Source organism: Carcharodon carcharias (genome assembly GCF_017639515.1).
Source record: "Carcharodon carcharias isolate sCarCar2 chromosome 37 unlocalized genomic scaffold, sCarCar2.pri SUPER_37_unloc_9, whole genome shotgun sequence".
NCBI classification, from domain to species: Eukaryota; Metazoa; Chordata; class Chondrichthyes; order Lamniformes; family Lamnidae; genus Carcharodon; species Carcharodon carcharias.
The window spans coordinates 288,681-316,082 of NW_024470774.1; the positions used below are offsets into that span (position 1 = coordinate 288,681).

Genomic DNA, 27,402 nt, shown 5'->3' on the forward strand with positions numbered 1-27,402 from the left:
GGAAGGGGTTTGGGGTCCATTGGGATTGTGTAGAATGGGGAGTGAATGGGAAGGGGTTTGTCCATTGGGATTTTGATCATTGGGAGTGGATGGGAAAGGGTTTGGGTCCATTGGGATTGTGTACAATGGGAGTGAATGGGAAGGGGTTTGGGTCCATTGGGATTGTGTTCATTGGGAGTGAAGGGAAGGGTTTGGGTCCATTGGGATTGTTTTCATTGGGAGTGAATGGGAAGGGGTTTGGGTCCATTGGGATTGTTTCATTGGGAGTGAATGGGGAGGGGGTTTAGGTCCATTGGGATGTTTAGAATGGGAGGTGAATGGGAAGGTTTTGGGTCCATTGGGATTGTGTAGAATAGGAGTGAATGGGGAAGGAGTTTGGGTCCATTGGGATTGTTGTTGAACGGGAGTGAATGGGAAGGGGTTTGGGGTCCATTGGGATTGTGTAGAATGGGAGTGAATGGGAAGGTGTTTGGGTCCATTGAGATTGTGTTCATTGGGACTGAATGGGAAGGTGTTTGGGTCCATTGGGTTTTGTAATGGGGAGTGAATGGGAAGGGGTTTGGTTCCATGGGATTGTTTACATTGGAGTGAATGGGAAGGGGTTTGGTCTATTGGGATTGTTTACAATGGGAGTGAATGGGAAGGGGTTTGGGTCCATTGGGATTGTGTAGAATGGGAGTGAATGGGTAAGGGTTTGGGTCCATTGGGATTGTGTTCGATGGGAGTGAATGGGAAGGGGTTTGGGTACATTGGGATTGTGTACGATGGGAGTGAAAGGGAAGGGGTTTGGGTTCATTGGGATTGTGTACAATGGGAGGGAAGGGGAAGGTGTTTGGGTCATTGGGATTGTCTACAAAGGGAGTGATCGGAAAGGGGTTTTGGTCCATTGGGATTGTTTTACAATGGGAAGTGAATGGGAAGGGGTTTGGGTCCATTGGGATTGTGTAGAATGGGAGTGAATGGGAAGGGTTTGGGTCCATTGGGATTTGTTCATTGAAGGTGGGAAAGGGTTTGGGTCCATTGGATTGTGTACAATGGGAGTGAATGGGAAGGGTTTGGGTCCATTGGGATTGTGTTCATTGGAAGTGAATGGGAAGGGGTTTGGGTCCATTGGGATTGGGTTCATTGGGAGTGAATGGGAAGGGTTTGGGTCCATTGGGATTGTTTACAATGGGAGTGAATGGGAAGGGTTTTGGGTCCATTGGGATTGTTTAGAATGGGAGTGAATGGGAAGGGTTTTGGGTCCATTGGGATTGTGTAGATTGGGAGTGAACGGGGGGGGTTTGGGTCCATTGGGATTGTGTTCATGGGAGTGAATGGGAAGGGGTTTGGGTCCATTGGGATTGTGTTCATTGGGAGTGAATGGGAAGGGGTTATTGGAAATTGGTCCGGTGGGTTCAGGAAAGTTGGGTGGGTCTTGGGATGGGTGGTGGTGGTGAATGGGAGGGTTTGGGTCCATTGGGATTGTTACAATGGGAGTGAATGGGAAGGGGTTTGGGTCCATTGGGATTGTGTTCATTGGGAGTGAATGGGAAGGGGTTTGGGTCCATTGGGATTGTTCATAATGGGAGTGAATGGGAAGGAGTTTGGGTCCATTGGGATTTTGTTCATTGGGAGTGAATGGGAAAGGGTTTGGGTCCATTGGGATTGTGTACAATGGGAGTGAATGGGAATGTGTTTGTGTCCATTGGGATTGTGTTCATTGGGAGTGAATGGGAAGGGGTTTGGTCCATTGGGATTGTGTTCATTGGGAGTGAATGGGAAGGGGTTTGGGTCCATTGGGATTGTTTTCATTGGGAGTGAATGGGGAGGGGTTTAGGTCCATTGGGATTGTTTAGAATGGGAGTGAATGGGAAGCTTTTTGGGTCCATTGGATTGGTTAGAATGGGAGTGAATGGGGAGGGGTTTAGGTCCATTGGGATTGTTTAGAATGGGAGTGAATGGGAAGGGGTTTGGGTCCATTGGGATTGTGTAGAATGGGAGTGAATGGGAAGGTGTTTGGGTCCATTGAGATTGTGTTCATTGGGAGTGAATGCGAAGGGGTTTGGGTCCATTGGGATTGTTTAGAATGGGAGTGAATGGGAAGGTGTTTGGTCCATTGGGATTGTTTTCAATGGGAGTGAATGGGAAGGGGTTTGGGTCCATTGGGATTGTTTACAATGGGAGTGAATGGGAAGGGGTTTGGGTCCATTGGGATTGTTTAGAATGGGAGTGAATGGGAAGGGGTTTGGGTCCATTGGGATTGTGTAGAATAGGAGTGAATGGGAAGGGGTTTGGGCCATTGGGATTGTTTTCAGTGGGAGTGAATGGGAAGGGGTTGGGTCCATTGGGATTGTCTAGAATGGGAGTGAATGGGTAAGGGTTTGGGTCCATTGGGATTGTGTACAATGGGAGTGAATGGGAAGGGGTTTGGGTCCATTGGGATTGTGTACAATGGGAGTGAATGGGAAGGGGTTTGGGTCCATTGGGATTGTGTACATTGTGAGTGAATGGGAAGGGGTTTACGTTAGTTGGGATTGTGTTCAGTGGGAGTGAATGGGAAGGGGTTTGGGTCCATTGGGATTGTGTACAGTGGGAGTGAATGGGAAGGGGTTTGGGTCCATTGGGATTGTGTAAAGTGGGAGTGAATGGGAAGGGGTTTGGGTCCATTGGGATTGTGTACATTGGGAGTGAATGGGAAGGGGTTTGGGTCCATTGGGATTGTTTACAGTGGGAGTGAATGGGAAGGGTATTGCGTCCATTGGGATTGTGTAGAATGGGAGTGAATGGGAAGGGGTTTGGGTCCATGGGATTGTGTACAATGGGGTGAAGGGGAAGGGTTTCGGGTCCATTGGGTTGGTGTACATTGGGAGTGAATGGGATGGGGATGGGTCAATTGGGATTGTGTACAATGGGAGTGAACGGGATGGAGTTTGGGTCCATTGGGATTGTATACTTTGGGAGTGAATGGGATGGGGTTTGGGTCCATTGGGATTGTGTAAATGGGAGTGAATGGGAAGGGGTTTGGGTCTATTGTGATTGTGTACATTGGGAGTGAATGGGAAGGGGGTTGGTTCCATTGGGATTGTGTACAGTGGTAGTGAATGGGAATGGGTTGGGTCCATTGGGATTGTGTACAATGGGAGTGAATGGGACGGGTTTGGGTCCATTGGGATTGTGTACAATGGGAGTGAATGGGAAGGGTTTTGGGTCCATTGGGATTGTTTAGAATGGGAGTGAATGGGAAGGGGTTTGGGTCCATTGGGATTGTGTTCATTGGGAGTGAATGGGAAGGGGTTTGGGTCCATTGGTTTTGTGTACATTGGGAGTGAATGGGAAGGGGTTTGGATCCATTGGGATTGTGTATATTGTGAGTGAATTGGAAGGGGTTTGCATCCATTGGGATTGTGTTCAGGAGGAGTGAATGGGAAGGGTTTCGGGTCCATTGTGTTCGTGTACATTGGGAGTGAATGGGATGGGTTTTGGGTCAATTGGGATTGTGTACAGTGAGAGTGAATGGGAAGGGGTTTGGGTCCATTGGGATTGTGTAGAGTGGGAATGAATGGGAAGGGGTTTGGGTCCTTTGGGATTGTGTCATTGGGAGTGAATGGGAAGGGGTTTGGGTCCATTGGGATTGTTTCATTGGGAGTGAATGGGAAGGGGTTTGGTCCATTGGGATTGTGTTCAATGGGAGTGAATGGGAAGGGGTTTGGGTCCATTGGGATTGTGTTACAATGGGAGTGAATGGGAAGGGGTTTGGGTCCATTGGGATTGTGTACAATGGGAGTGAATGGGAAGGGTTTTGGGTCCATTGGGATTGTGTACAATGGGAGTGAATGGGAAGGGGTTTGGGTCCATTGGGATTGTGTACAATGGGAGTGAACAGGAAGGGGTTTGGGTCCATTGGGATTGTGTACATGGGAGTGAATGGGAAGGGGTTTGGGTCCATTGGGATTGTGTACAATGGGAGTGAATGGGAAGGGGTTTGGGTCCATTGGGATTGTGTAGAATGGGAGTGAATGGGAAGGGTTTGGGTCCATTGGGATTGTGTATGGTGGGAGTGAATGGGAAGGGGTTTGGGTCCATTGGGATTGTGTTAATTGGGAGTGAATGGGAAGGGGTTTGGGTCCATTGGGATTGTGTTACAATGGGAGTGAATGGGAAGGGGTTTGGGTCCATTGGGATTGTGTAGAATGGGAGTGAATGGGAAGGGGTTTGGGTCCATTGGGATTGTGTTCATTGGGAGTGAATGGGAAGGGTTTTGGGTCCATTGGGATTGTGTACAATGGGAGTGAATGGGAAGGGGTTTGGGTCCATTGGGATTGTGTTCATTGGGAGTGAATGGGAAGGGGTTTGGGTCCATTGGGATTGTGTACAATGGGAGTGAATGGGAAGGGGTTTGGGTCCATTGGGATTTTGTTCATTGGGAGTGAATGGGAAGGGGTTTGGGTCCATTGGGATTGTTTACAATGGGAGTGAATGGGAAGGGGTTTGGGTCCATTGGGATTGTGTACAATGGGAGTGAATGGGAAGGGTGTTTGGGTCCATTGGGATTGTGTTACAATGGGAGTGAATGGGAAGGGGTTTGGGTCCATTGGGATTGTGTAGAATGGGAGTGAATGGGAAGGGGTTTGGGTCCATTGGGATTGTGTACAATGGGAGTGAATGGGAAGGGTTTGGGTCCATTGGGATTGTGTACATTGGGAGTGAATGGGAAGGGGTTTGGGTCCATTGGGATTGTGTCATTGGGAGTGAATGGGAAGGGGTTTGGGTCCATTGGATTGTGTACAATGGGAGTGAATGGGAAGGGGTTTGGGTCCATTGGGATTGTGTACAATGGAGTGAATGGGAAGGGGTTTGGGTCCATTGGGATTGTGTACATGGGAGTGAATGGGAAGGGGTTTGAGTCCATTGGGATTGTGTACAATGGGAGTGAATGGGAAGGGGTTTGGGTCCATTGGGATTGTGTACAATGGGAGTGAATGGGAATGGGTTTGGGTCCATTGGGATTGTGTACAATGGGAGTGAATGGGAAGGGTTTGGGTCCATTGGGATTGTGTACAGTGGGAGTGAATGGGAAGGGTTTGGGTCCATTGGGATTGTGTACAATGGGAGTGAATGGGAAGGGGTTTGGGTCCATTGGGATTGTGTACAGTGGGAGTGAATGGGAAGGGGTTTGGGTCCATTGGGATTGTGTACAATGGGAGTGAATGGGAAGGGGTTTGGGTCCATTGGGATTGTGTACAATGGGAGTGAATGGGAAGGGGTTTGGGTCCATTGGGATTGTGGACAGTGGGAGTGAATGGGAAGGGGTTTGGGTCCATTGGGATTGTGTGGGAGTGAGTGGGAAGGGGTTTGGGTCCATTGGGATTGTGTGGGAGTGAGTGGGAAGGGGTTTGGGTCCATTGGGATTGTGTGGGAGTGAGTGGGAAGGGGTTTGGGTCCATTGGGAGTGAATGGTGTAGGGTATGGGAGTGAATGGGAAGGGGTTTGAAGTCCATTGGGATTGTTGGGATTGGGAGTGAATGGGGGAAGGGGTTTGGGTCCATTGGGATTGTGTACAATGGGAGTGAATGGGAAGGGGTTTGGGTCCATTGGGATTGTGTACAGTGGGAGTGAATGGGAAGGGGTTTGGGTCCATTGGGATTGTGTACAGTGGGAGTGAATGGGAAGGGGTTTGGGTCCATTGGGATTGTGTACAATGGGAGTGAATGGGAAGGGGTTTGGGTCCATTGGGATTGTGTACAATGGGAGTGAATGGGAAGGGGTTGGGTCCATTGGGATTGTGTACAGTGGGAGTGAATGGGAAGGGGTTTGGGTCCATTGGGATTGTGTACAATGGGAGTGAATGGGAAGGGGTTTGGGTCCATTGGGATTGTGTACAATGGGAGTGAATGGGAAGGGGTTTGGGTCCATTGGGATTGTGTACAGTGGGAGTGAATGGGAAGGGGTTTGGGTCCATTGGGATTGTGTACAATGGGAGTGAATGGGAAGGGGTTTGGGTCCATTGGGATTGTGTACAATGGGAGTGAATGGGTAGGGGTTTGGGTCCATTGGGATTGTGTACAATGGGAGTGAATGGGAAGGGGTTTGGGTCCATTGGGATTGTGTACAATGGGAGTGAATGGGAAGGGGTTTGGGTCCATTGGGATTGTGTACAATGGGAGTGAATGGGAAGGGGTTTGGGTCCATTGGGATTGTGTACAATGGGAGTGAATGGGAAGGGGTTTGGGTCCATTGGGATTGTGTAATGGGAGTGAATGGGAAGGGTTTGGGTCCATTGGGATTGTGTACATTGGAGTGAATGGGAAGGGGTTTGGGTCCATTGGGATTGTGTACAATGGGAGTGAATGGGAAGGGGTTTGGGTCCATTGGGATTGTGTACAATGGGAGTGAATGGGAAGGGGTTTGGGTCCATTGGGATTGTGTACAATGGGAGTGAATGGGAAGGGTTTGGGTCCATTGGGATTGTGTACATTGGGAGTGAAGGGGAAGGGTTTGGGGTCCATTGGGATTGTGTACAATGGGAGTGAATGGGAAGGGGTTTGGGTCCATTGGGATTGTGTACAATGGGAGTGAATGGGAAGGGGTTTGGGTCCATTGGGATTGTGTACAATGGGAGTGAATGGGAAGGGGTTTGGGTCCATTGGGATTGTGTACAATGGGAGTGAATGGGAAGGGGTTTGGGTCCATTGGGATTGTGTACATTGGGAGTGAATGGGAAGGGGTTTGGGTCCATTGGGATTGTGTACAATGGGAGTGAATGGGAAGGGGTTTGGTTCCATTAGAATTGGTTACAATGGGAGTGAATGGGAAGGGGTTTGTGTCCTTTGGGATTGCGTACAAGGGGAGTGAATGGGAAGGGGTTTGCATCCATTGGGATTGTGTAGAATGGGAGTGAATGGGAAGGGGTTTGCGTCCATTGGGATTTTGTTCATTGGGAGTGAATGGGAAAGGGTTTGGGTCCATTGGGATTGTGTACAATGGGAGTGAATGGGAAGGGGTTTGGGTCATTGGGATTGTGTACGACGGCAGTGAATGGGAAGGGGTTCGGGTCCATTGGGATTGTGTACAATGGGAGTGAATGGGAAGGGGTTTGGGTCCATTGGGATTGTGTACAATGGGAGTGAATGGGAAGGGGTTTGGGTCCATTGGGATTGTGTACAATGGGAGTGAATGGGAAGGGTTTTGGGTCCATTGGGATTGTGTACAATGGGAGTGAATGGGAAGGGGTTTGGGTCCATTGGGATTGTGTACAATGGGAGTGAATGGGAAGGGGTTTGGGTCCATTGGGATTGTGTACAATGGGAGTGAATGGGAAGGGGTTTGGGTCCATTGGGATTGTGTACAATGGGAGTGAATGGGAAGGGGTTCAGTCCATTGGGATTGTGTACAATGGGAGTGAATGGGAAGGGGTTTGGGTCCATTGGGATTGTGTACAATGGGAGTGAATGGGAAGGGTTTTGAGTCCATTGGGATTGTGTACAATGGGAGTGAATGGGAAGGGGTTTGGATCCATTGGGATTGTGTGGAATGGGAAGGGGTTTGGGTCCACTGGGATTGTGTACATTGGGAGTGAATGGGAAGGGGTTTGGGTCCATTGGGATTGTGTACAGTGGGAGTGAATGGGAAAGGGTTTGGGTCCATTGGGATTGTGTACAATGGGAGTGAATGGGAAGGGGTTTGGGTCCATTGGGATTGTGTACGACGGCAGTGAATGGGAAGGGGTTCGGGTCCATTGGGATTGTGTACAATGGGAGTGAATGGGAAGGGGTTTGGGTCCATTGGGATTGTTTATAATGGGAGTGAATGGGAAGCGGTTTGGGTCCATTGGGATTGTGTACAATGGGAGTGAATGGGAAGGGGTTTGGGTCCATTGGGATTGTGTACAATGGGAGTGAATGGGAAGGGGTTTGGGTCCATTGGGATTGTGTACAATGGGAGTGAATGGGAAGGGGTTTGGGTCCATTGGGATTGTGTACAATGGGAGTGAATGGGAAGGGGTTTGGGTCCATTGGGATTGTGTACAATGGGAGTGAATGGGAAGGGGTTTGGGTCCATTGGGATTGTGTACAATGGGAGTGAATGGGAAGGGGTTTGGGTCCATTGGGATTGTGTACATGGGAGTGAATGGGAAGGGGTTTGGGTCCATTGGGATTGTGTACAATGGGAGTGAATGGGAAGGGGTTTGGGTCCATTGGGATTGTGTACAATGGGAGTGAATGGGAAGGGGTTTGGGTCCATTGGGATTGTGTACAATGGGAGTGAATGGGAAGGGGTTTGGGTCCATTGGGATTGTGTACAATGGGAGTGAATGGGAAGGGGTTTGGGTCCATTGGGATTGTGTACAATGGGAGTGAATGGGAAGGGGTTTGGGTCCATTGGGATTGTGTACAATGGGAGTGAATGGGAAGGGGTTTGGGTCCATTGGGATTGTGTACAATGGGAGTGAATGGGAAGGGGTTTGGGTCCATTGGGATTGTGTACAATGGGAGTGAATGGGAAGGGGTTTGGGTCCATTGGGATTGTGTACAATGGGAGTGAATGGGAAGGGGTTTGGGTCCATTGGGATTGTGTACAATGGGAGTGAATGGGAAGGGGTTTGGGTCCATTGGGATTGTGTACAATGGGAGTGAATGGGAAGGGGTTTGGGTCCATTGGGATTGTGTACAATGGGAGTGAATGGGAAGGGGTTTGGGTCCATTGGGATTGTGTACAATGGGAGTGAATGGGAAGGGTTTGGGTCCATTGGGATTGTGTACAATGGGAGTGAATGGGAAGGGTTTGGGTCCATTGGGATTGTGTACAATGGGAGTGAATGGGAAGGGGTTTGGGTCCATTGGGATTGTGTACAATGGGAGTGAATGGGAAGGGTTTGGGTCCATTGGGATTGTGTACAATGGGAGTGAATGGGAAGGGGTTTGGGTCCATTGGGATTGTGTACAATGGGAGTGAATGGGAAGGGGTTTGGGTCCATTGGGATTGTGTACAATGGGAGTGAATGGGAAGGGGTTTGGGTCCATTGGGATTGTGTACAATGGGAGTGAATGGGAAGGGGTTTGGGTCCATTGGGATTGTGTACAATGGGAGTGAATGGGAAGGGGTTTGGGTCCATTGGGATTGTGTACAATGGGAGTGAATGGGAAGGGGTTTGGGTCCATTGGGATTGTGTACAATGGGAGTGAATGGGAAGGGGTTTGGGTCCATTGGGATTGTGTACAATGGGAGTGAATGGGAAGGGGTTTGGGTCCATTGGGATTGTGTACAATGGGAGTGAATGGGAAGGGGTTTGGGTCCATTGGGATTGTGTACAATGGGAGTGAATGGGAAGGGGTTTGGGTCCATTGGGATTGTGTACAATGGGAGTGAATGGGAAGGGGTTTGGGTCCATTGGGATTGTGTACAATGGGAGTGAATGGGAAGGGGTTTGGGTCCATTGGGATTGTGTACAATGGGAGTGAATGGGAAGGGGTTTGGGTCCATTGGGATTGTGTACAATGGGAGTGAATGGGAAGGGGTTTGGGTCCATTGGGATTGTGTACAATGGGAGTGAATGGGAAGGGGTTTGGGTCCATTGGGATTGTGTACAATGGGAGTGAATGGGAAGGGGTTTGGGTCCATTGGGATTGTGTACAATGGGAGTGAATGGGAAGGGGTTTGGGTCCATTGGGATTGTGTACAATGGGAGTGAATGGGAAGGGGTTTGGGTCCATTGGGATTGTGTACAATGGGAGTGAATGGGAAGGGGTTTGGGTCCATTGGGATTGTGTACAATGGGAGTGAATGGGAAGGGGTTTGGGTCCATTGGGATTGTGTACAATGGGAGTGAATGGGAAGGGGTTTGGGTCCATTGGGATTGTGTACAATGGGAGTGAATGGGAAGGGGTTTGGGTCCATTGGGATTGTGTACAATGGGAGTGAATGGGAAGGGGTTTGGGTCCATTGGGATTGTGTACAATGGGAGTGAATGGGAAGGGTTTGGGTCCATTGGGATTGTGTACAATGGGAGTGAATGGGAAGGGGTTTGGGTCCATTGGGATTGTGTACAATGGGAGTGAATGGGAAGGGGTTTGGGTCCATTGGGATTGTGTACAATGGGAGTGAATGGGAAGGGGTTTGGGTCCATTGGGATTGTGTACAATGGGAGTGAATGGGAAGGGGTTTGGGTCCATTGGGATTGTGTACAATGGGAGTGAATGGGAAGGGGTTTGGGTCCATTGGGATTGTGTACAATGGGAGTGAATGGGAAGGGGTTTGGGTCCATTGGGATTGTGTACAATGGGAGTGAATGGGAAGGGTTTGGGTCCATTGGGATTGTGTACAATGGGAGTGAATGGGAAGGGGTTTGGGTCCATTGGGATTGTGTACAATGGGAGTGAATGGGAAGGGGTTTGGGTCCATTGGGATTGTGTACAATGGGAGTGAATGGGAAGGGGTTTGGGTCCATTGGGATTGTGTACAGTGGGAGTGAATGGGAAGGGGTTTGTGTCAATTGGGATTGTGTACAATGGGAGTGAACGGGAAGGGTTTTGGGTCCATTGGGATTGTGTACATTGTGAGTGAAGGGAAGCGTTTCGAGTCCATTGGGTTTGTGTACTTTGGGAGTGAATGGGAAGGGGTTTGGGTCCATTGGGATTGTGTACAATGGGAGTGAACGGGAAGGGTTTTGGGTCCATTGGGATTGTGTACAGTGGGAGTGAATGGGAAGGGGTTTGGGTCCATTGGGATTGTGTACAATGGGAGTGAATGGGAAGGGGTTGGGTCATTTGGGATTGTGTACAATGAGAGTGAATGGGACGGGTTTAGGGTCCATTGGGATTGTGAACAATGAGAGTGAATGGGAAGGGGTTTGGTTCCATTGGGATTGTGTACAATGGGAGTGAATAGGAAGGGGTTTGGGTCCATTGGGCTTGTATAAAATGGGTGTCAATGGGAAGGGACTTGGGTCCATTGGGATTGTGTACAATGGGAGTGAATGGGAAGGGTTTGGGTCCATTGGGATTGTGTACAATGAGAGTGAATGGGAAGGGGTTTGGGTCCATTGGGATTGTGTACAATGGGAGTGAATGGGAAGGGGTTTGGGTCCATTGGGATTGTGTACAATGGGAGTGAATGGGAAGGGGTTTGGGTCCATTGGGATTGTGTACAATGGGAGTGAATGGGAAGGGGTTTGGGTCCATTGGGATTGTGTACAGTGGGAGTGAATGGGAAGGGGTTTGGGTCCATTGGGATTGTGTACAATGGGAGTGAATGGGAAGGGGTTTGGGTCCATTGGGATTGTGTACAATGGGAGTGAATGGGAAGGGGTTTGGGTCCATTGGGATTGTGTACAATGGGAGTGAGTGGGAAGGGGTTTGGGTCCATTGGGATTGTGTACAGTGGGAGTGAATGGGAAGGGGTTTGGGTCCATTGGGATTGTGTACAATGGGAGTGAATGGGAAGGGGTTTGGGTCCATTGGGATTGTGTACAATGGGAGTGAATGGGAAGGGGTTTGGGTCCATTGGGATTGTGTACAATGGGAGTGAATGGGAAGGGGTTTGGGTCCATTGGGATTGTGTACAATGGGAGTGAATGGGAAGGGGTTTGGGTCCATTGGGATTGTGTACAATGGGAGTGAATGGGAAGGGGTTTGGGTCCATTGGGATTGTGTGGGAGTGAATGGGAAGGGGTTTGGGTCCATTGGGATTGTGTACAATGGGAGTGAATGGGAAGGGGTTTGGGTCCATTGGGATTGTGTACAATGGGAGTGAATGGGAAGGGGTTTGGGTCCATTGGGATTGTGTACAATGGGAGTGAATGGGTAGGAGTTTGGGTCCATTGGGATTGTGTACAATAGGATTGAATGGGTAGGGGTTTGGGTCCATTGGGTTTGTGTACAATGGGAGTGAATGGGAAGGGGTTTGGGTCCATTGGGATTGTGTACAATGGGAGTGAATGGGAAGGGTTTGGGTCCATTGGGATTGTGTACAATGGGAGTGAATGGGAAGGGGTTTGGGTCCATTGGGATTGTGTACAATGGGAGTGAATGGGAAGGGGTTTGGGTCCATTGGGATTGTGTACAATGGGAGTGAATGGGAAGGGGTTTGGGTCCATTGGGATTGTGTACAATGGGAGTGAATGGGAAGGGGTTTGGGTCCATTGGGATTGTGTACAGTGGGAGTGAATGGGAAGGGGTTTGGGTCCATTGGGATTGTGTACAATGGGAGTGAATGGGAAGGGGTTTGGGTCCATTGGGATTGTGTACATGGGAGTGAATGGGAAGGGGTTTGGGTCCATTGGGATTGTGTACAATGGGAGTGAATGGGAAGGGGTTTGGGTCCATTGGGATTGTGTACAATGGGAGTGAATGGGAAGGGGTTTGGGTCCATTGGGATTGTGTACAGTGGGAGTGAATGGGAAGGGGTTTGGGTCCATTGGGATTGTGTACAATGGGAGTGAATGGGAAGGGGTTTGGGTCCATTGGGATTGTGTACAATGGGAGTGAATGGGAAGGGGTTTGGGTCCATTGGGATTGTGTACAATGGGAGTGAATGGGAAGAGTTTTGGGGCCATAGGGACTTGTGGAAAGGTGGGAGTGAATAGGGAAGGAGGTTTGGGTCCCATTGGGATTGTGTGGGACAATGAGTGAGTGGGTAGGGGTTTGGGGTCCCATTGGGATTGTGTACAGTGGGAGTGAATGGAAGGAGTTTGGTCCAATGGGATTGTGTACATGGGATGTAATGGGAAGGGGTTTAGGTCCACTGGGAGTGAGTGGGAGTGAATGGGTAGGAGTTTGGGTCCATTGGGATTGTGTACAATGGGAGTGAATGGGAAGGGGTTTGGGTCCATGGGGATGGTGTACAGTGGGAGTGAATGGGAAGGAGTTTGGGTCCATGGGGATGGTGTACAGTGGGAGTGATGGGAAGGGTTTGGGTCCATTGGGATGGTGTACAATGGGAGTGAATGGGAAGGGGTTTGGGTCCATTGGGATGTGTACAATGGGAGTGAATGGGAAGGGGTTTGGTCCTTTGGGATTGTGTACAATGGGAGTGAGTGGGAAGGGGTTTGGGTCCATTGGGATTGTGTACAATGGGAGTGAATGGGAAGGGGTTTGGGTCCATTGGGATTGTGTACAATGGGAGTGAATGGGAAGGAGTTTGGGTCCATTGGGATTGTGTACAATGGGAGTGAATGGGAAGGGGTTTGGGTCCATTGGGATGGTGTACAATGGGAGTGAATGGGAAGGGGTTTGGGTCCATTGGGATTGTGTACAATGGGAGTGAATGGGAAGGGGTTTGGGTCCATTGGGATTGTGTACAATGGGAGTGAATGGGAAGGGGTTTGGGTCCATTGGGATTGTGTACAATGGGAGTGAATGGGAAGGGGTTTGGGTCCATTGGGATTGTGTACAATGGGAGTGAATGGGAAGGGGTTTGGGTCCATTGGGATTGTGTACAATGGGAGTGAATGGGAAGGGGTTTGGGTCCATTGGGATTGTGTACAATGGGAGTGAATGGGAAGGGGTTTGGGTCCATTGGGATGTGTACAATGGGAGTGAATGGGAAGGAGTTTGGGTCCATTGGGATTGTGTACAATGGGAGTGAATGGGAAGGGGTTTGGGTCCATTGGGATTGTGTACAATGGGAGTGAATGGGAAGGGGTTTGGGTCCATTGGGATGGTGTACAATGGGAGTGAATGGGAAGGAGTTTGGGTCCATTGGGATTGTGTACAATGGGAGTGAATGGGAAGGGGTTTGGGTCCATTGGGATTGTGTACAGTGGGAGTGAATGGGAAGGAGTTTGGGTCCATTGGGATTGTGTACAATGGGAGTGAATGGAAGGGGTTTGGGTCCATTGGGATTGTGTACAGTGGGAGTGAATGGGAAGGGGTTTGGGTCCATTGGGATTGTGTACAATGGGAGTGAATGGGAAGGGGTTTGGGTCCATTGGGATTGTGTACAATGGGAGTGAATGGGAAGGAGTTTGGGTCCATTGGGATTGTGTACAGTGGGAGTGAATGGGAAGGGGTTTGGGTCCATTGGGATTGTGGACAGTGGGAGTGAATGGGAAGGGGTTTAGGTCCACTGGGAGTGAGTGGGAGTGAATGGGTAGGAGTTTGGGTCCATTCGGGTTGTGTACAATGGGATTGAATGGGAAGGAGTTTGGGTCCATTGGGATTGTGTGGGAATGAGTGGGTAGGGGTTTGGGTCCATTGGGATGGTGTGGGAGTGAGTGGGTAGGGGTTTGGGTCCATTGGGATTGTGTACAGTGGGAGTGAATGGGAAGGGGTTTGGGTCCATTGGGATTGTGTACAATGGGAGTGAGTGGGAAGGGGTTTGGGTCCATTGGGATTGTGTCCAGTGGGAGTGAATGGGAAGGGGTTTGGGTCCATTGGGATGGTGTACAATGGGAGTGAATGGGAAGGGGTTTGGGTCCATTGGGATGGTGTACAGTGGGAGTGAATTGGAAGGGGTTTGGGTCCATTGGGATTGTGTCCAGTGGGAGTGAATGGGAAGGAGTTTGGGTCCATTGGGATTGTGTACAATGGGAGTGAGTGGGAAGGGGTTTGGGTCCATTGGGATTGTGTGGGAGTGAGTGGGAAGGGGTTTAGCTCCATTGGGATTGTGTGGGAGTGAGTGGGAAGGGGTTTGGGTCCATTGGGATTGTGTGGGAGTGAGTGGGAAGGGGTTTGGGTCCATTGGGATTGTGTGGGAGTGAGTGGGAAGGGGTTTAGGTCCACTGGGATTGTGTGGGAGTGAGTGGGAAGGGGTTTGGGTCCATTGGGATTGTGTGGGAGTGAGTGGGAAGGGGTTTAGGTCCATTGGGATTGTGTGGGAGTGAGTGGGAAGGGGTTTAGCTCCATTGGGATTGTGTGGGAGTGAGTGGGAAGGGGTTTAGCTCCATTGGGATTGTGTGGGAGTGAGTGGGAAGGGGTTTAGGTCCACTGGGATTGTGTGGGAGTGAGTGGGAAGGGGTTTAGCTCCATTGGGATTGTGTGGGAGTGAGTGGGAAGGGGTTTAGGTCCATTGGGATTGTGTGGGAGTGAGTGGGAAGGGGTTTAGGGTCCATTGGGATGGTGTACATGGGAGTGAAGGGAAGGTTTGGGTCCATTGGATGTGTACAATGGGAGTGAATGGGAAGGGGTTTGGGTCCATTGGGATTGTGTACAGTGGGAGTGAATGGGAAGGGGTTTGGGACCATTGGGATTGTGTACAATGGGAGTGAATGGGAAGGGGTTTGGGTCCATTGGGATTGTGTACAATGGGAAGTGAATGGGAAGGGGTTTGGGTCCATTGGGATTGTGTACAATGGGAGTGAGTGGGAAGGGGTTTGGGTCCATTGGGATTGTGTACAATGGGAGTGAATGGGAAGGAGTTTGGGTCCATTGGGATTGTGTGGGAGTGAGTGGGAAGGGGTTTGGGTCCATGGGGATTGTGTACAGTGGGAGTGAGTGGGAAGGGGTTTGGGTCCATTGGGATTGTGTACAATGGGAGTGAGTGGGAAGGGGTTTGGGTCCATGGGATTGTGGACAGTGGGAGTGAATGGGAAGGGGTTTGGGTCCATTGGGATTGTGTGGGAGTGAGTGGGTAGGGGTTTGGGTCCATTGGGATTGTGTACAGTGGGAGTGAATGGGTAGGAGTTTGGGTCCATTGGGATTGTGTACAGTGGGAGTGAGTGGGAAGGGGTTTGGGTCCATGGGGATTGTGTACAATGGGAGTGAGTGGGAAGGGGTTTGGGTCCATTGGGATTGTGTGGGAGTGTGTGGGAAGGGGTTTAGCTCCATTGGGATTGTGTGGGAGTGAGTGGGAAGGGGTTTAGGTCCACTGGGATTGTGTGGGAGTGAGTGGGAAGGGGTTTAGCTCCATTGGGATTGTGTGGGAGTGAGTGGGAAGGGGTTTAGGTCCACTGGGATTGTGTGGGAGTGAGTGGGAAGGGGTTTAGCTCCATTGGGATTGTGTGGGAGTGAGTGGGAAGGGGTTTAGCTCCATTGGGATTGTGTGGGAGTGAGTGGGAAGGGGTTAGGTCCACTGGGATTGTGTGGGAGTGAGTGGGAAGGGGTTTAGGTCCACTGGGATTGTGTGGGAGTGAGTGGGAAGGGGTTTGGGTCCATTGGGATGTGGGAGTGAGTGGGAAGGGGGTTTAGGTCCATTGGGATTGTGTGGGAGTGAGTGGGAAGGGTGTTTAGCTCCATTGGGATTGTGTGGGAGTGAGTTGGAAGGGGTTAGCTCCATTGGGATTGTGTGGGAGTGAGTGGAAGGGGTTTAGGTCCACTGGGATTGTGTGGGAGTGAGTGGGAAGGGGTTTAGCTCCATTGGGATTGTGTGGGAGTGAGTGGGAAGGGGTTTAGCTCCATTGGGATTGTGTGGGAGTGAGTGGGAAGGGGTTTAGGTCCACTGGGATTGTGTGGGAGTGAGTGGGAAGGGGTTTAGGTCCACTGGGATTGTGTGGGAGTGAGTGGGAAGGGGTTTAGCTCCATTGGGATTGTGGACAGTGGGAGTGAATGGGAAGGGGTTTGGGTCCATTGGGATTGCGGACAGTGGGAGTGAATGGGAAGGGGTTTAGGTCCACTGGGAGTGAGTGGGAAGGGGTTTGGGTCCATTGGGATTGTGTACAATGGGAGTGAATGGGAAGGGGTTTGGGTCCATTGGGATTGTGTACAGTGGGAGTGAATGGGAAGGGTTTGGGTCAATTGGGATTGTGTACAGTGGGAGTGAATGGGAAGGGTTTTGGGTCCATTGGGATTGTGGACAGTGGGAGTGAATGGGAAGGGTTTGGGTCAATTGGGATTGTGTACAGTGGGAGTGAATGGGAAGGGTTTTGGGTCCATTGGGATTGGTGGGTACAGTGGATGAATGGAAGGGGTTTGGGTCCATTGGATTGTGACAGTGGGAGTGAATGGGAAGGAGTTTGGGTCCATTGGGATTGTGTACAATGGGAGTGAATGGAAGGGGTTTGGTCCACTGATTGGGATTGTGGACAGTGGGAGTGAATGGGAAGGGGTTTGGGACCATTGGGATGGTGTACAATGGGAGTGAGTGGGAAGGGGTTTGGGTCCATTGGGATGGTGTACAATGGGAGTGAGTGGGAAGGGGTTTGGGTCCATTGGGATTGTGTACAATGGGAGTGAATGGGAAGGGGTTTGGGTCCATTGGGATTGTGTACAGTGGGAGTGAGTGGGAAGGGGTTTGGGTCCATTGGGATGGTGTACAATGGGAGTGAGTGGGAAGGGGTTTGGGTCCATTGGGATGGTGTACAATGGGAGTGAATGGGAAGGGGTTTGGGTCCATTGGGATTGTGTACAGTGGGAGTGAGTGGGAAGGAGTTTGGGTCCATTGGGATGGTGTACAATGGGAGTGAGTGGGAAGGGGTTTGGGTCCATTGGGATTGTGTACAATGGGAGTGAGTGGGAAGGGGTTTGGGTCCACTGGGAGTGAGTGGGAGTGAGTGGGAAGGGTAGCCCTGTGATCCTTACCTTGGGACTCATTGTGCAGATGATCACTATGCCCCCGAATCTTTCATCTCGATACAGAGGAGCTCCAATCAGAAGAAAATCCGTCTGATCATCTCCAGTCACATCGAGGGTACAAATTTCAGAACCAAAGTATGAGCCAATCTGGAAAACAGTTTGGGATCAGCGTTAAGTATCAGTTAATCACACACATAGCCAGCTTCATTCCCTCTGTACAAGAGCAGATCAGAGGCTGGGAAATACAGAAATAAGGCAACCTGAATTAGGCGCAGGAATAGGCCATTCAGCCCATCGAGCCAGCTCTGCCATTCAGTAAGACCCTGCCTGATCTGATTGTAACCTCCACCCCACATTCCTGCCTACCCCCGAATACTTTTGACTCCCTTGTACTCTAGAATCTATTAACCCTTGTCTTAAAGAATATTCATTGACCCAGCCTCCACAACTCTCCAGGAAGAGAGTTCCGCAGATTCAGCACCCTCAGAGAAAAAATTTCTCCTCATTTCCGTGGTAAATGGGACACCCCTTATTTTTAAACTGTGTCTCCTGGTTCTAGTCTCTCCCACAGGGGAAACCTCCTTTCAGTATCTACCCTGCCAAGACCCCTCAAGATCTTATATGTTTCAATAAGGTCATCTCTCATTCTTCTAAACTCCAATGGATACAGGCCCAGCCTGTCCAGCCTTTCCTCATAGGATAACGTCCCATCCCAGGCATCAGTCAGGTCAACTTTCTCTGAACTGCTTCTAACACATTTATATCCTTTCTTATATAAGGAGACCAAAACTGTACACAGGACTCCAGAACCGGTCTCACCAAGTGTAAACATTCCTACTTTTATATTCCATTCCCTTTGCAAGTGACAATATTCCATTTGCCTTCCTAATCACTTGCTGTATCTGCATGCTAACTTTCCCGATTCACATACCAGGACACCCAGATCCCTCTGTACCTCAGAGTTCTGCAATCTCTCTCCATTTAAATAATTTGCTGCTTCTCTATTCTTCCTACCAACGTGGACACGTTCACATTTCTCCACATTATACTCCAGCTGCCTATTTATTCCCCACTAACTTCAGTAACTCCCACTAACCACATGTCAATAAGGGGAGCACAGTCAGGAGACCACACCCAAGTGAGACAGAGACCAAGTGAGCAGTGAATTAGGCTCATGTGGGAATTCAGTGCACATATGAACAAAGAGCAGGAGAAGGCCATTCAGCCCCTCTAGCTTGCTCCACCATTTAATAAGATCATGGCTGACCTGATAGTAACCTGAAATCTGCATCTCAACTACCCTCGATAACCTTTCACCCCACTTGCTTACCAAGAATCTATCCAAAGGGGCAAGAGTTGCTTTAAGTAAGGTTTATTGCAACCTGTAAAGTGTATTCAGGATAAGTCAGATTTATCAGTACTAGAATGGCTTTTCAATAGTTCTGAGCTTTATTAAGTTAAGGCCAAGTAAAATAAAGTTAATAAAGTAAACCAAGTAAAATAAAGTTAACATAAGTGAAGTAAAGTTAAGCCATGGCAGGGCAGCTCAGTTGTGAGGGATGCATGTCCTGTCTTATGTGGGAAGTCCTGGAAGCTGTCAGTGACCTAGATGGCCTCACCAGCTGCAAAAACTTGAGCTCCGGGTTTTGCAGCTTGAGCAGCAGCTGGAATGACTGCAGCACCTCCATGAGGCTGAGAACTACATGGATAGTACGTTCAGAGAGGTGATCACATCGCAGGTTAGGAGCCTTGAGGCAGAAAGGTAATGGATGATGCCAGGCAGTCCAAGAGAATTAGGCAGCTAGAGCAGGAGTCCCCTGGGGTCCCGCTTGTCAATCAGTTTTCAGTTTCGGATACTGGTGAGGGTGTTGGTTCCTTGGATGAGTGCAGTCAAAGCCAACTCTGTGGCACCACTTGCAGCTCCGCTGTACAGGAGGGGAGAAAGAAGAAGGTAAGAACAGTAGCAATAGGGGATTTGTTAGTTAGGGGTATGGACAGGCATTTCTGTGGCCGCAGCAATGGCTCCAGGATGGTATGTTGCCTCCCTGGTGCCAGGGTCAGCGTGTCACGGAGCGGCTTCAGGGCATTCTTCTGGGGGAGGGCGATCAGCCAGAGGTCATGGTCCACGTTGGTACTAATGACTTAGGAAAGGGGATGAGGTCCTCAAAGCAAAATTTAGGGAGCTAGAAAGGAGATTGAAAAGCAGGACTTCTAAAGCAGTAATCTGAGGGTTACTCCCAGTCTGACGTGCAAGTGAGTATAGATATAGGAGAATTGAGCAACTGAACACACGGCTGGAAAGCTGCTATACGAGGGAGGGCATCAGGTTTCTGAGACACTGGGACTGGTTCTGCAGAAGGTGAGACCTGTACAAGCTGGACAGTCTACACCTGAACAGGACTGGGATGAATATCCTCACAGGGGGATTTGCTAGTGCTGTTGGGGAGGGTTTAAACTACATTGGCAGGGGGATGGGAACCTGAAGCAAAAGTCGGAGCAGGGAACAGGAGATGGAGGATTAGTGAGTGACTCGGAAATACAGAAGAAGCACAGGTTAAAAAGCGTAAAGCACAGGAATTTGGCGATGTCAAAAGGTGTATATGTAAATACAAAGAGCATAGCAAACAAAGCCAATGAGCTGAGGGCACATGTGGATACATGGCAGCCTGATATCATTGCTACAACGAAAACTTGGATTAAGGAGGGACAAAAAATGGCACCTCAATATCCCTGGATATATGGTTTGCAAACAGGATAGAGGGGATAACAAAGGTGGAGGTGCAGCATTATTGGTTAAAGAAACAATTCCAGCTGTGAGGAGGGATGATATACTAAATGGAGCATCAAACGAGGCCATGTGGGTTGAGCTCAGAAGTAAAAAAAGGGCATCCACACTGCTGGTAGTTTACAATAGACCCCCAAATAGTGGGAGGGAGTTAGAAGAGCAAACATGTAGGCACATTTCTGAGTGCAAAAACAATAGTGCAGTAATCATTGGGAACCTCAACTACCCTAATATCAACAGGGATACAAACAGTTTGGAGGGCACAGGGTGCACAAAATTCTTGAACTGCACTCTAGAGAACCTTTTCAGCCAGAACAAACCCAGTGTGAGGGGGCACAATTCTGGATTCAGTACGGGAAATGAAGCTGGGGAAGTGGGTGAAGGTGCAGTGGGGGGGCCATTTGGGAGACAGTGACCATAATACAGTTCGATTATGGAAAAGGACAATGATAGGCCAGGAGTGAAAGTTCTAAATGAGGGAGAGACAAGTTGTACAAAGCTCAGAGTTGAGCTGGCCAAATTGGACTGGATACAGCTACCTGATGGGAAAAGAGGGTCAGACCGGAGGGAGGCATTCAAAAGCCAGATTTATGGGCACAGTGTGTACATGTCCCCACAAAGGAAAAGGGCAGGGCTGCTGAAACTCAAGACTCCTGGTTATCCAGACGTGTTCAGGGGAAGGCAAAGCTTATACAGCTACAAAAAGCTTAACACTTACAAAACCCAAGGCAGCATGGAAAGGACAAGGCTGGAGTAACAAAGGAAATTAGGAAAGCTAATGAAAAAATATTGGCAGCTAAAATCAGATAAAATCCAAACATCTTTCATCAGTACATGAAGAGCAAGAGAGTAACCAAGCAAAGGGTGGGGCCTATCAGAGATGTACATAGTAACTTGTGCTCTGATGCAGGGTTCTTAATGAATACTTTGTCTTTTTTTATTCATTCACAGGATCTGGGCTTCACTGGCTGATCCAGCATTTATTACACATCCCTAATTACCCCTTGAGAAGGTGGTGGTGAGCTGCCTTCTTGAGCCGCTGCAGTCCATGTGGTGTAGGTACACCCACCGTGCTGTTAGGGAGGGAGCTCCAGGATTCTGACCCAGCGACAGTGAAGGAATGGAGATATATTTCCAACTCAGGACAGTGAGTGACTTGGAGGGGAACCTCCAGGTGGTGGTGTTCCCATCTATCTGCTGCCATTGTCCTTCCAGATGGTGGTGGTTGTGGGTTTGGAAGATGTTGTCTAAGGAGCCTTGGTGAGTTTCTGCAGTGCATCTTGTAGGTGGTACACACAATATGAGGTTGTGGTGGAAGAATTAATCCAGGCTGGACTTTTTGTTCAAGCTGGTTTATTTTCAAGACAGCTCCTCAGTGCTACAGACTTCCAAGTAGCTTCCCCAGAGAGTGTTCCAGCTGTATCTTTTTATTCTGTTTAGATGGGATAATCAATGCCCATTACCTGTTTAGCTAGCAATTGTCTTTAACAAGATGATTCCCATGCAGTGTGATTATTTATACACTGACAGTACACACTGCTGCTACTGTGTGTCGGGGTTGGAGGGAGTAAATGTTTGTGGTAGGGATGCCAATCGAGCGGGCTGCTTTATCCTGGATGGTATTAAGCTTCTGGAGTGTTGTGGGAGCTGTACTCATCCAGTCAAATGGAGAATATTGCACCACATTCCTGACTTGTGCCTTGTAGATAGTTGACAGACTTTGGGGGAGTCAGGAGGTGAGTTACTTGCTGCACTCTTCCTAGTCTCTGACCTGCTCTTGTAGCCACGGTATTTATATGGCCTGTCCAGTTCAGTTTCTGATCAATGTTGATAGTGGGTCAGCGGGGCTGGAGTTTGGCACTGGTGTTTCGGGTGGTCCAACCTGTTCCATTCCTTTGAGATATTTTAGCAGTTTGATACAACTGACTGCCTTTCTTGGCCATTTCAAAACCAGCCGCATTGCTATGGGCTTGGAGTCACATGTAGACCAGGCCAGGTAAGGGTGGCACATTTCTCTCCCTAAAGGGGCCAATGGGTGGAGGGGCTAATGAAGCAAATGGGTTTTTATGACAATGGTTTCATGTTCATCAGGGGGCTCTTCATTCCAGAGTTTTATTGAATTTGGGATTTGAACCCAGCTCCACAGAGCATTAGTCCTGGTCTCTGGATTACGAGTGCAGGAACAATATGCTGTGTCACCACCCCTCCTTTGTTTCGAGGGATGATGCAGACATTGCAATTAGAGAGGGGGAGTGTGAAATATTAGATACAATAAGCATAATGAGAGGGGATGCACTGGAGGGACTGGCATCCTTTAAGGTGGATAAATACCCGTGGGCCAGACTGGGAAAGGAAGCCAGGGAGGAAATAGCAGATGCTCTGAGGAGCATTTTCCAATCCTCACTAGATACTGGCGAGGTCCCAGACGATCAAAGGTCTGTGAACGTTGTGACGTTTTTTAAAAAGGGTGTGAGGGATAGGCCAGAAAATTATAGGCTGGTCAATCTGACTTCAGCAATGGGCAAATGATTGGAATCGATTCTGAGAGACAGGGTAAACTGCCACTGCGATAGGCATGGACGGTTAATAGACACGATAGTAAAAAGGAACTGCAGCAAGATCAAAATGAAAAGCATTGTCAACAAAAGAAGGCAAATCTCTTCGAACATCAATGGTCAAGAGTTGGATACTGGGGAGAGCTCACTGGATATGGTAACCAAAGCGCAACAGAATATTTCAAAAAATACCTGTGAATGCAGAGAGGGGCATCACATTTAACATGTGATTGAAACGACAGCAAATCCGACAGTGCAGCACTCCCTCAGTACTGACCCTCTGACAGTGCATCGCTCCCTCAGAACTGACCCTCTGACAGTGCAGCACTCCCCCAGTAGTGACCCTCTGACAGTGCAGCATTCCCTCAGAACTGACCCTCTGACAGTGCAGCGCTCCCTCAGTACTGACCCTCTGACAGTGCAGCACTCCCTCAGTACTGACCCTCTGACAGTGCAGCACTCCCTCAGTACTGACCCTCCAACAGTGCAGTGCTCCCTCACTACTGACCCTCTGACAGGGCAGCACTCCCTCAGTACTGAACCTCTGACAGTGCAGCACTCCCTCAGTACTGACACTCCGACAGTGCTGCACTCCCTCAGTACTGAACCTCTGACAGTGCAGCACTCCCTCAGGACTGACCCTCTGAAAGTGCAGTGCTCCCTCAGTACTGACCCCCTGACAGTGCATCGTTCCCTCAGCACTGACCCTCTGATAGTGCAGCAGTCCCTTGGTACTGACCCTCCGACAGTGCAGCGCTCCCTCAGTACTGACCCTCCGACAGTGCAGCACTCCCTCAGTACTGAACCCCTGACAGTGCAGCGCTCCCTCAGTACTGACCCTCCGACAGTGCAGCGCTCCCTCAGTACTGATCCTCTGACAGTGCAGCACTCCCTCAGTACTGACCCTCCGACAGTGCAGTGCTCCCTCACTACTGACCCCCTGACAGTGCAGCGCTCCCTCAGTACTGACCCTCCGACAGTGCAGCGCTCCCTCAGTACTGACCCCCTGACAGTGCAGCGCTCCCTCAGTACTGACCCCCTGACAGTGCAGCGCTCCCTCAGTACTGACCCTCTGACAGTGCAGCACTCCCTCAGTACTGACCCTCCGACAGTGCAGTGGTCCCTAAGTTCTGACCCTCTGACAGTGCAGCACTCCCTCAGTACTGAACCTCTGACAGTGCAGCGCTCCCTCAGTACTGACCCCCTGACAGTGCAGCGCTCCCTCAGTACTGACCCTCTGACAGTGCAGCACTCCCTCAGTACTGACCCTCCGACAGTGCAGCGCTCCCACAGTACTGACCCTCTGACAGTGCAGCACTCCCTCAGTACTGACCCTCCGACAGTGCAACGCTCCCTCAGTACTGACCCTCTGACAGGGCAGCACTCCCTCAGTACTGAACCTCTGACAGTGCAGCACTCCCTCAGTACTGACACTCCGACAGTGCTGCACTCCCTCAGTACTGAACTTCTGACAGTGCAGCACTCCCTCAGGACTGACCCTCTGAAAGTGCAGTGCTCCCTCAGTACTGACCCCCTGACAGTGCATCGTTCCCTCAGCACTGACCCTCTGATAGTGCAGCAGTCCCTTGGTACTGACCCTCCGACAGTGCAGCGCTCCCTCAGTACTGACCCTCCGACAGTGCAGCACTCCCTCAGTACTGAACCCCTGACAGTGCAGCGCTCCCTCAGTACTGACCCTCCGACAGTGCAGCGCTCCCTCAGTACTGATCCTCTGACAGTGCAGCACTCCCTCAGTACTGACCCTCCGACAGTGCAGTGCTCCCTCACTACTGACCCCCTGACAGTGCAGCGCTCCCTCAGTACTGACCCTCCGACAGTGCAGCGCTCCCTCAGTACTGACCCCCTGACAGTGCAGCGCTCCCTCAGTACTGACCCCCTGACAGTGCAGCGCTCCCTCAGTACTGACCCTCTGACAGTGCAGCACTCCCTCAGTACTGACCCTCCGACAGTGCAGTGGTCCCTAAGTTCTGACCCTCTGACAGTGCAGCTCTCCCTCAGTACTGAACCTCTGACAGTGCAGCGCTCCCTCAGTACTGACCCCCTGACAGTGCAGCGCTCCCTCAGTACTGACCCTCTGACAGTGCAGCACTCCCTCAGTACTGACCCTCCGACAGTGCAGCGCTCCCACAGTACTGACCCTCTGACAGTGCAGCACTCCCTCAGTACTGACCCTCCGACAGTGCAACGCTCCCTCAGTACTGACCCTCCGACAGTGCAGCACTCCCTCAGTACTGACCCTCCGACAGTGCAGTGCTCCCTCAGTACTGACCCTCCGACAGTGCAGCGCTCCCACAGTGCTGACCCTCTGACAGTGCAGCACTCCCTCAGTGCTGACCCTCTGACAGTGCAGCGCTCCTTCAGTACTGACCCTCCGACAGTGCAGCACTCCCTCAGTACTGACCCCCTGACAGTGCAGCACTCCCTCAGTATTGACCCCCCTGACAGTGCGGCGCTCCCTCAGTACTGACCCTCTGACAGTGCAGCACTCCCTCAGTACTGACCCTCCGACAGTGTAGCGCTCCCTCAGTACTGACCCTCCGACAGTGCAGCGCTCCCTCAGTGCTGACCCTCTGACAGTGCAGCACTCCCTCAGTACTGACCCTCTGACAGTGCAGCACTCCCTCAGTACTGACCCTCCGACAGTGCAGCACTCCCTCAGTACTGACCCTCCGACAGTGCAGCTCTCCCTCAGTATTGACCCTCTGACAGTGCAGCACTCCCTCAGTATTGACCCTCTGACAGTGCAGTAACCTTAATTCCTCCCAAGATTGAGAGTTCCAATTACACCAATGAGTTCTACCTGCTCTCCTGGAATGTGTTGTACATCCTTCCAGCTGCCAGTCCTGCTTCGCTGGAAGATGATCACTTCTCCAGTGTGCCGATAGCGTGGGGCACCCACCGCGTAGAACACCAACCCGGACCGAATGGCCTCCTGGACAGAGTATCCTGTAAGCACGCAATGTGGAAACTTTATCGTGAGAATTACTCTGTATCTAACCCCGTGCTGTACCTGTCCTGGGAGTGTTTGATGGGGACAGTGTAGACGGAGCTTTACTCTGTATCTAACCCCGTGCTGTACCTGTCCTGGGAGTGTTTGATGGGGACAGTGTAGACGGAGCTTTACTCTGTATCTAACCCCGGGCTGTACCTGTCCTGGGAGTGTTTGATGGGGACGGTGTAGAGGGAGATTTACTCTGTATCTAACCCCGTGCTGTACCTGTCCTGGGAGTGTTTGATGGGGATGGTGTAGAGGGAGATTTACTCTGTATCTAACCCCGGGCTGTACCTCTCCTGGGAGTGTTTGAGTGAACAGCACAGAATGCTTTTTAAACAGCTCTTACCTAAGTAACCGTTTTTGCTGTCTTTGTCTGTAGTGGTGATGTTGATAAATGATTTCTGCTCTTTGTGATAAAACTGCATTCCACCATTCCATCCGTACGCACCCGGCGTTCCCAGTACCACTGCATCCTAGACAAAGAGTCGTCATTGGAGATCTTCAATCCAACCTCCCACTCCACAAGCCCAGCACCCCCCCAAACACACCCCCCAACACACCCCCCACCACCGCCCCCACCAACGCCCCCAACACAACCCCCACGCCCCCCAACACACCCCCCAAACACATGCTCCAAAACCCCCCACACCACACCCCCACTACCGCCCCCAACACAACCAACAACACACCCCCCAACACACCCCAACACACTACCACACCCCCCAACACACTCTCATCACACACCCACACCCCCCAACACACCCTCACCACACACCCACACCCCCAACACACCCCCACCACACACCCACACCCCCCAACACACCCTCACCACACACCCACACCCCCCAACACACCCTCACCACACACCCACACCCCCCAACACACCCTCACCACACACCCACACCCCCCAACACACCCTCACCACACATCCACACCCCCCAACACACACCCACCACACACCCACACCCCCCAACACACCCCAACACACTACCACACCCCCCAACACACTCTCATCACACACCCACACCCCCCAACACACCCTCACCACACACCCACACCCCCCAACACACCCCCACCACACACCCACACCCCCCAACACACCCTCACCACACACCCACACCCCCCAACACACCCCCACCACACACCCACACCCCCCAACACACCCTCACCACACATCCACACCCCCCAACACACCCCCACCACACATCCACACCCCCCAACACACCCCAACACACTACCACACCCCCCAACACACTCTCACCACACACCCACACCCCCCAACACACCCCCACCACACACCCACACCCCCCAACACACCCTCACCACACACCCACACCCCCCAACACACTCTCACCACACACCCACACCCCCCAACACACCCCAACACACTACCACACCCCCCAACACACTCTCACCACACACCCACACCCCCCAACACACCCTCACCACACACCCACACCCCCCAACACACCCCCACCACACACCCACACCCCCCAACACACCCTCACCACACACCCACACCCCCCAACACACTCTCACCACACACCCACACCACCCAACACACTCTCACCACACACCCACACCCCCCAACACACCCCCACCACACACCCACACCCCCCA

At 50.9% G+C, this 27,402-nt stretch overlaps 1 protein-coding gene across 1 annotated transcript in view; it reads right to left on the reverse strand.

The window, feature by feature from the left end:
* Positions 1 to 26,255, reverse strand: part of LOC121274761 (integrin alpha-M-like) — a gene marked incomplete at both ends in the record, with an annotated part of 314,340 nt that extends 288,085 nt beyond the window's left edge. The window contains 3 exons of the mRNA XM_041182106.1: positions 17,433 to 17,573; positions 25,588 to 25,733; positions 26,129 to 26,255. Of these exons, the coding sequence (XP_041038040.1) occupies positions 17,433 to 17,573; positions 25,588 to 25,733; positions 26,129 to 26,255 (414 nt within the window). The remainder of the gene's footprint in view (positions 1 to 17,432; positions 17,574 to 25,587; positions 25,734 to 26,128) is intronic.
* Between the last annotated feature and the right edge of the window lie 1,147 nt (positions 26,256 to 27,402).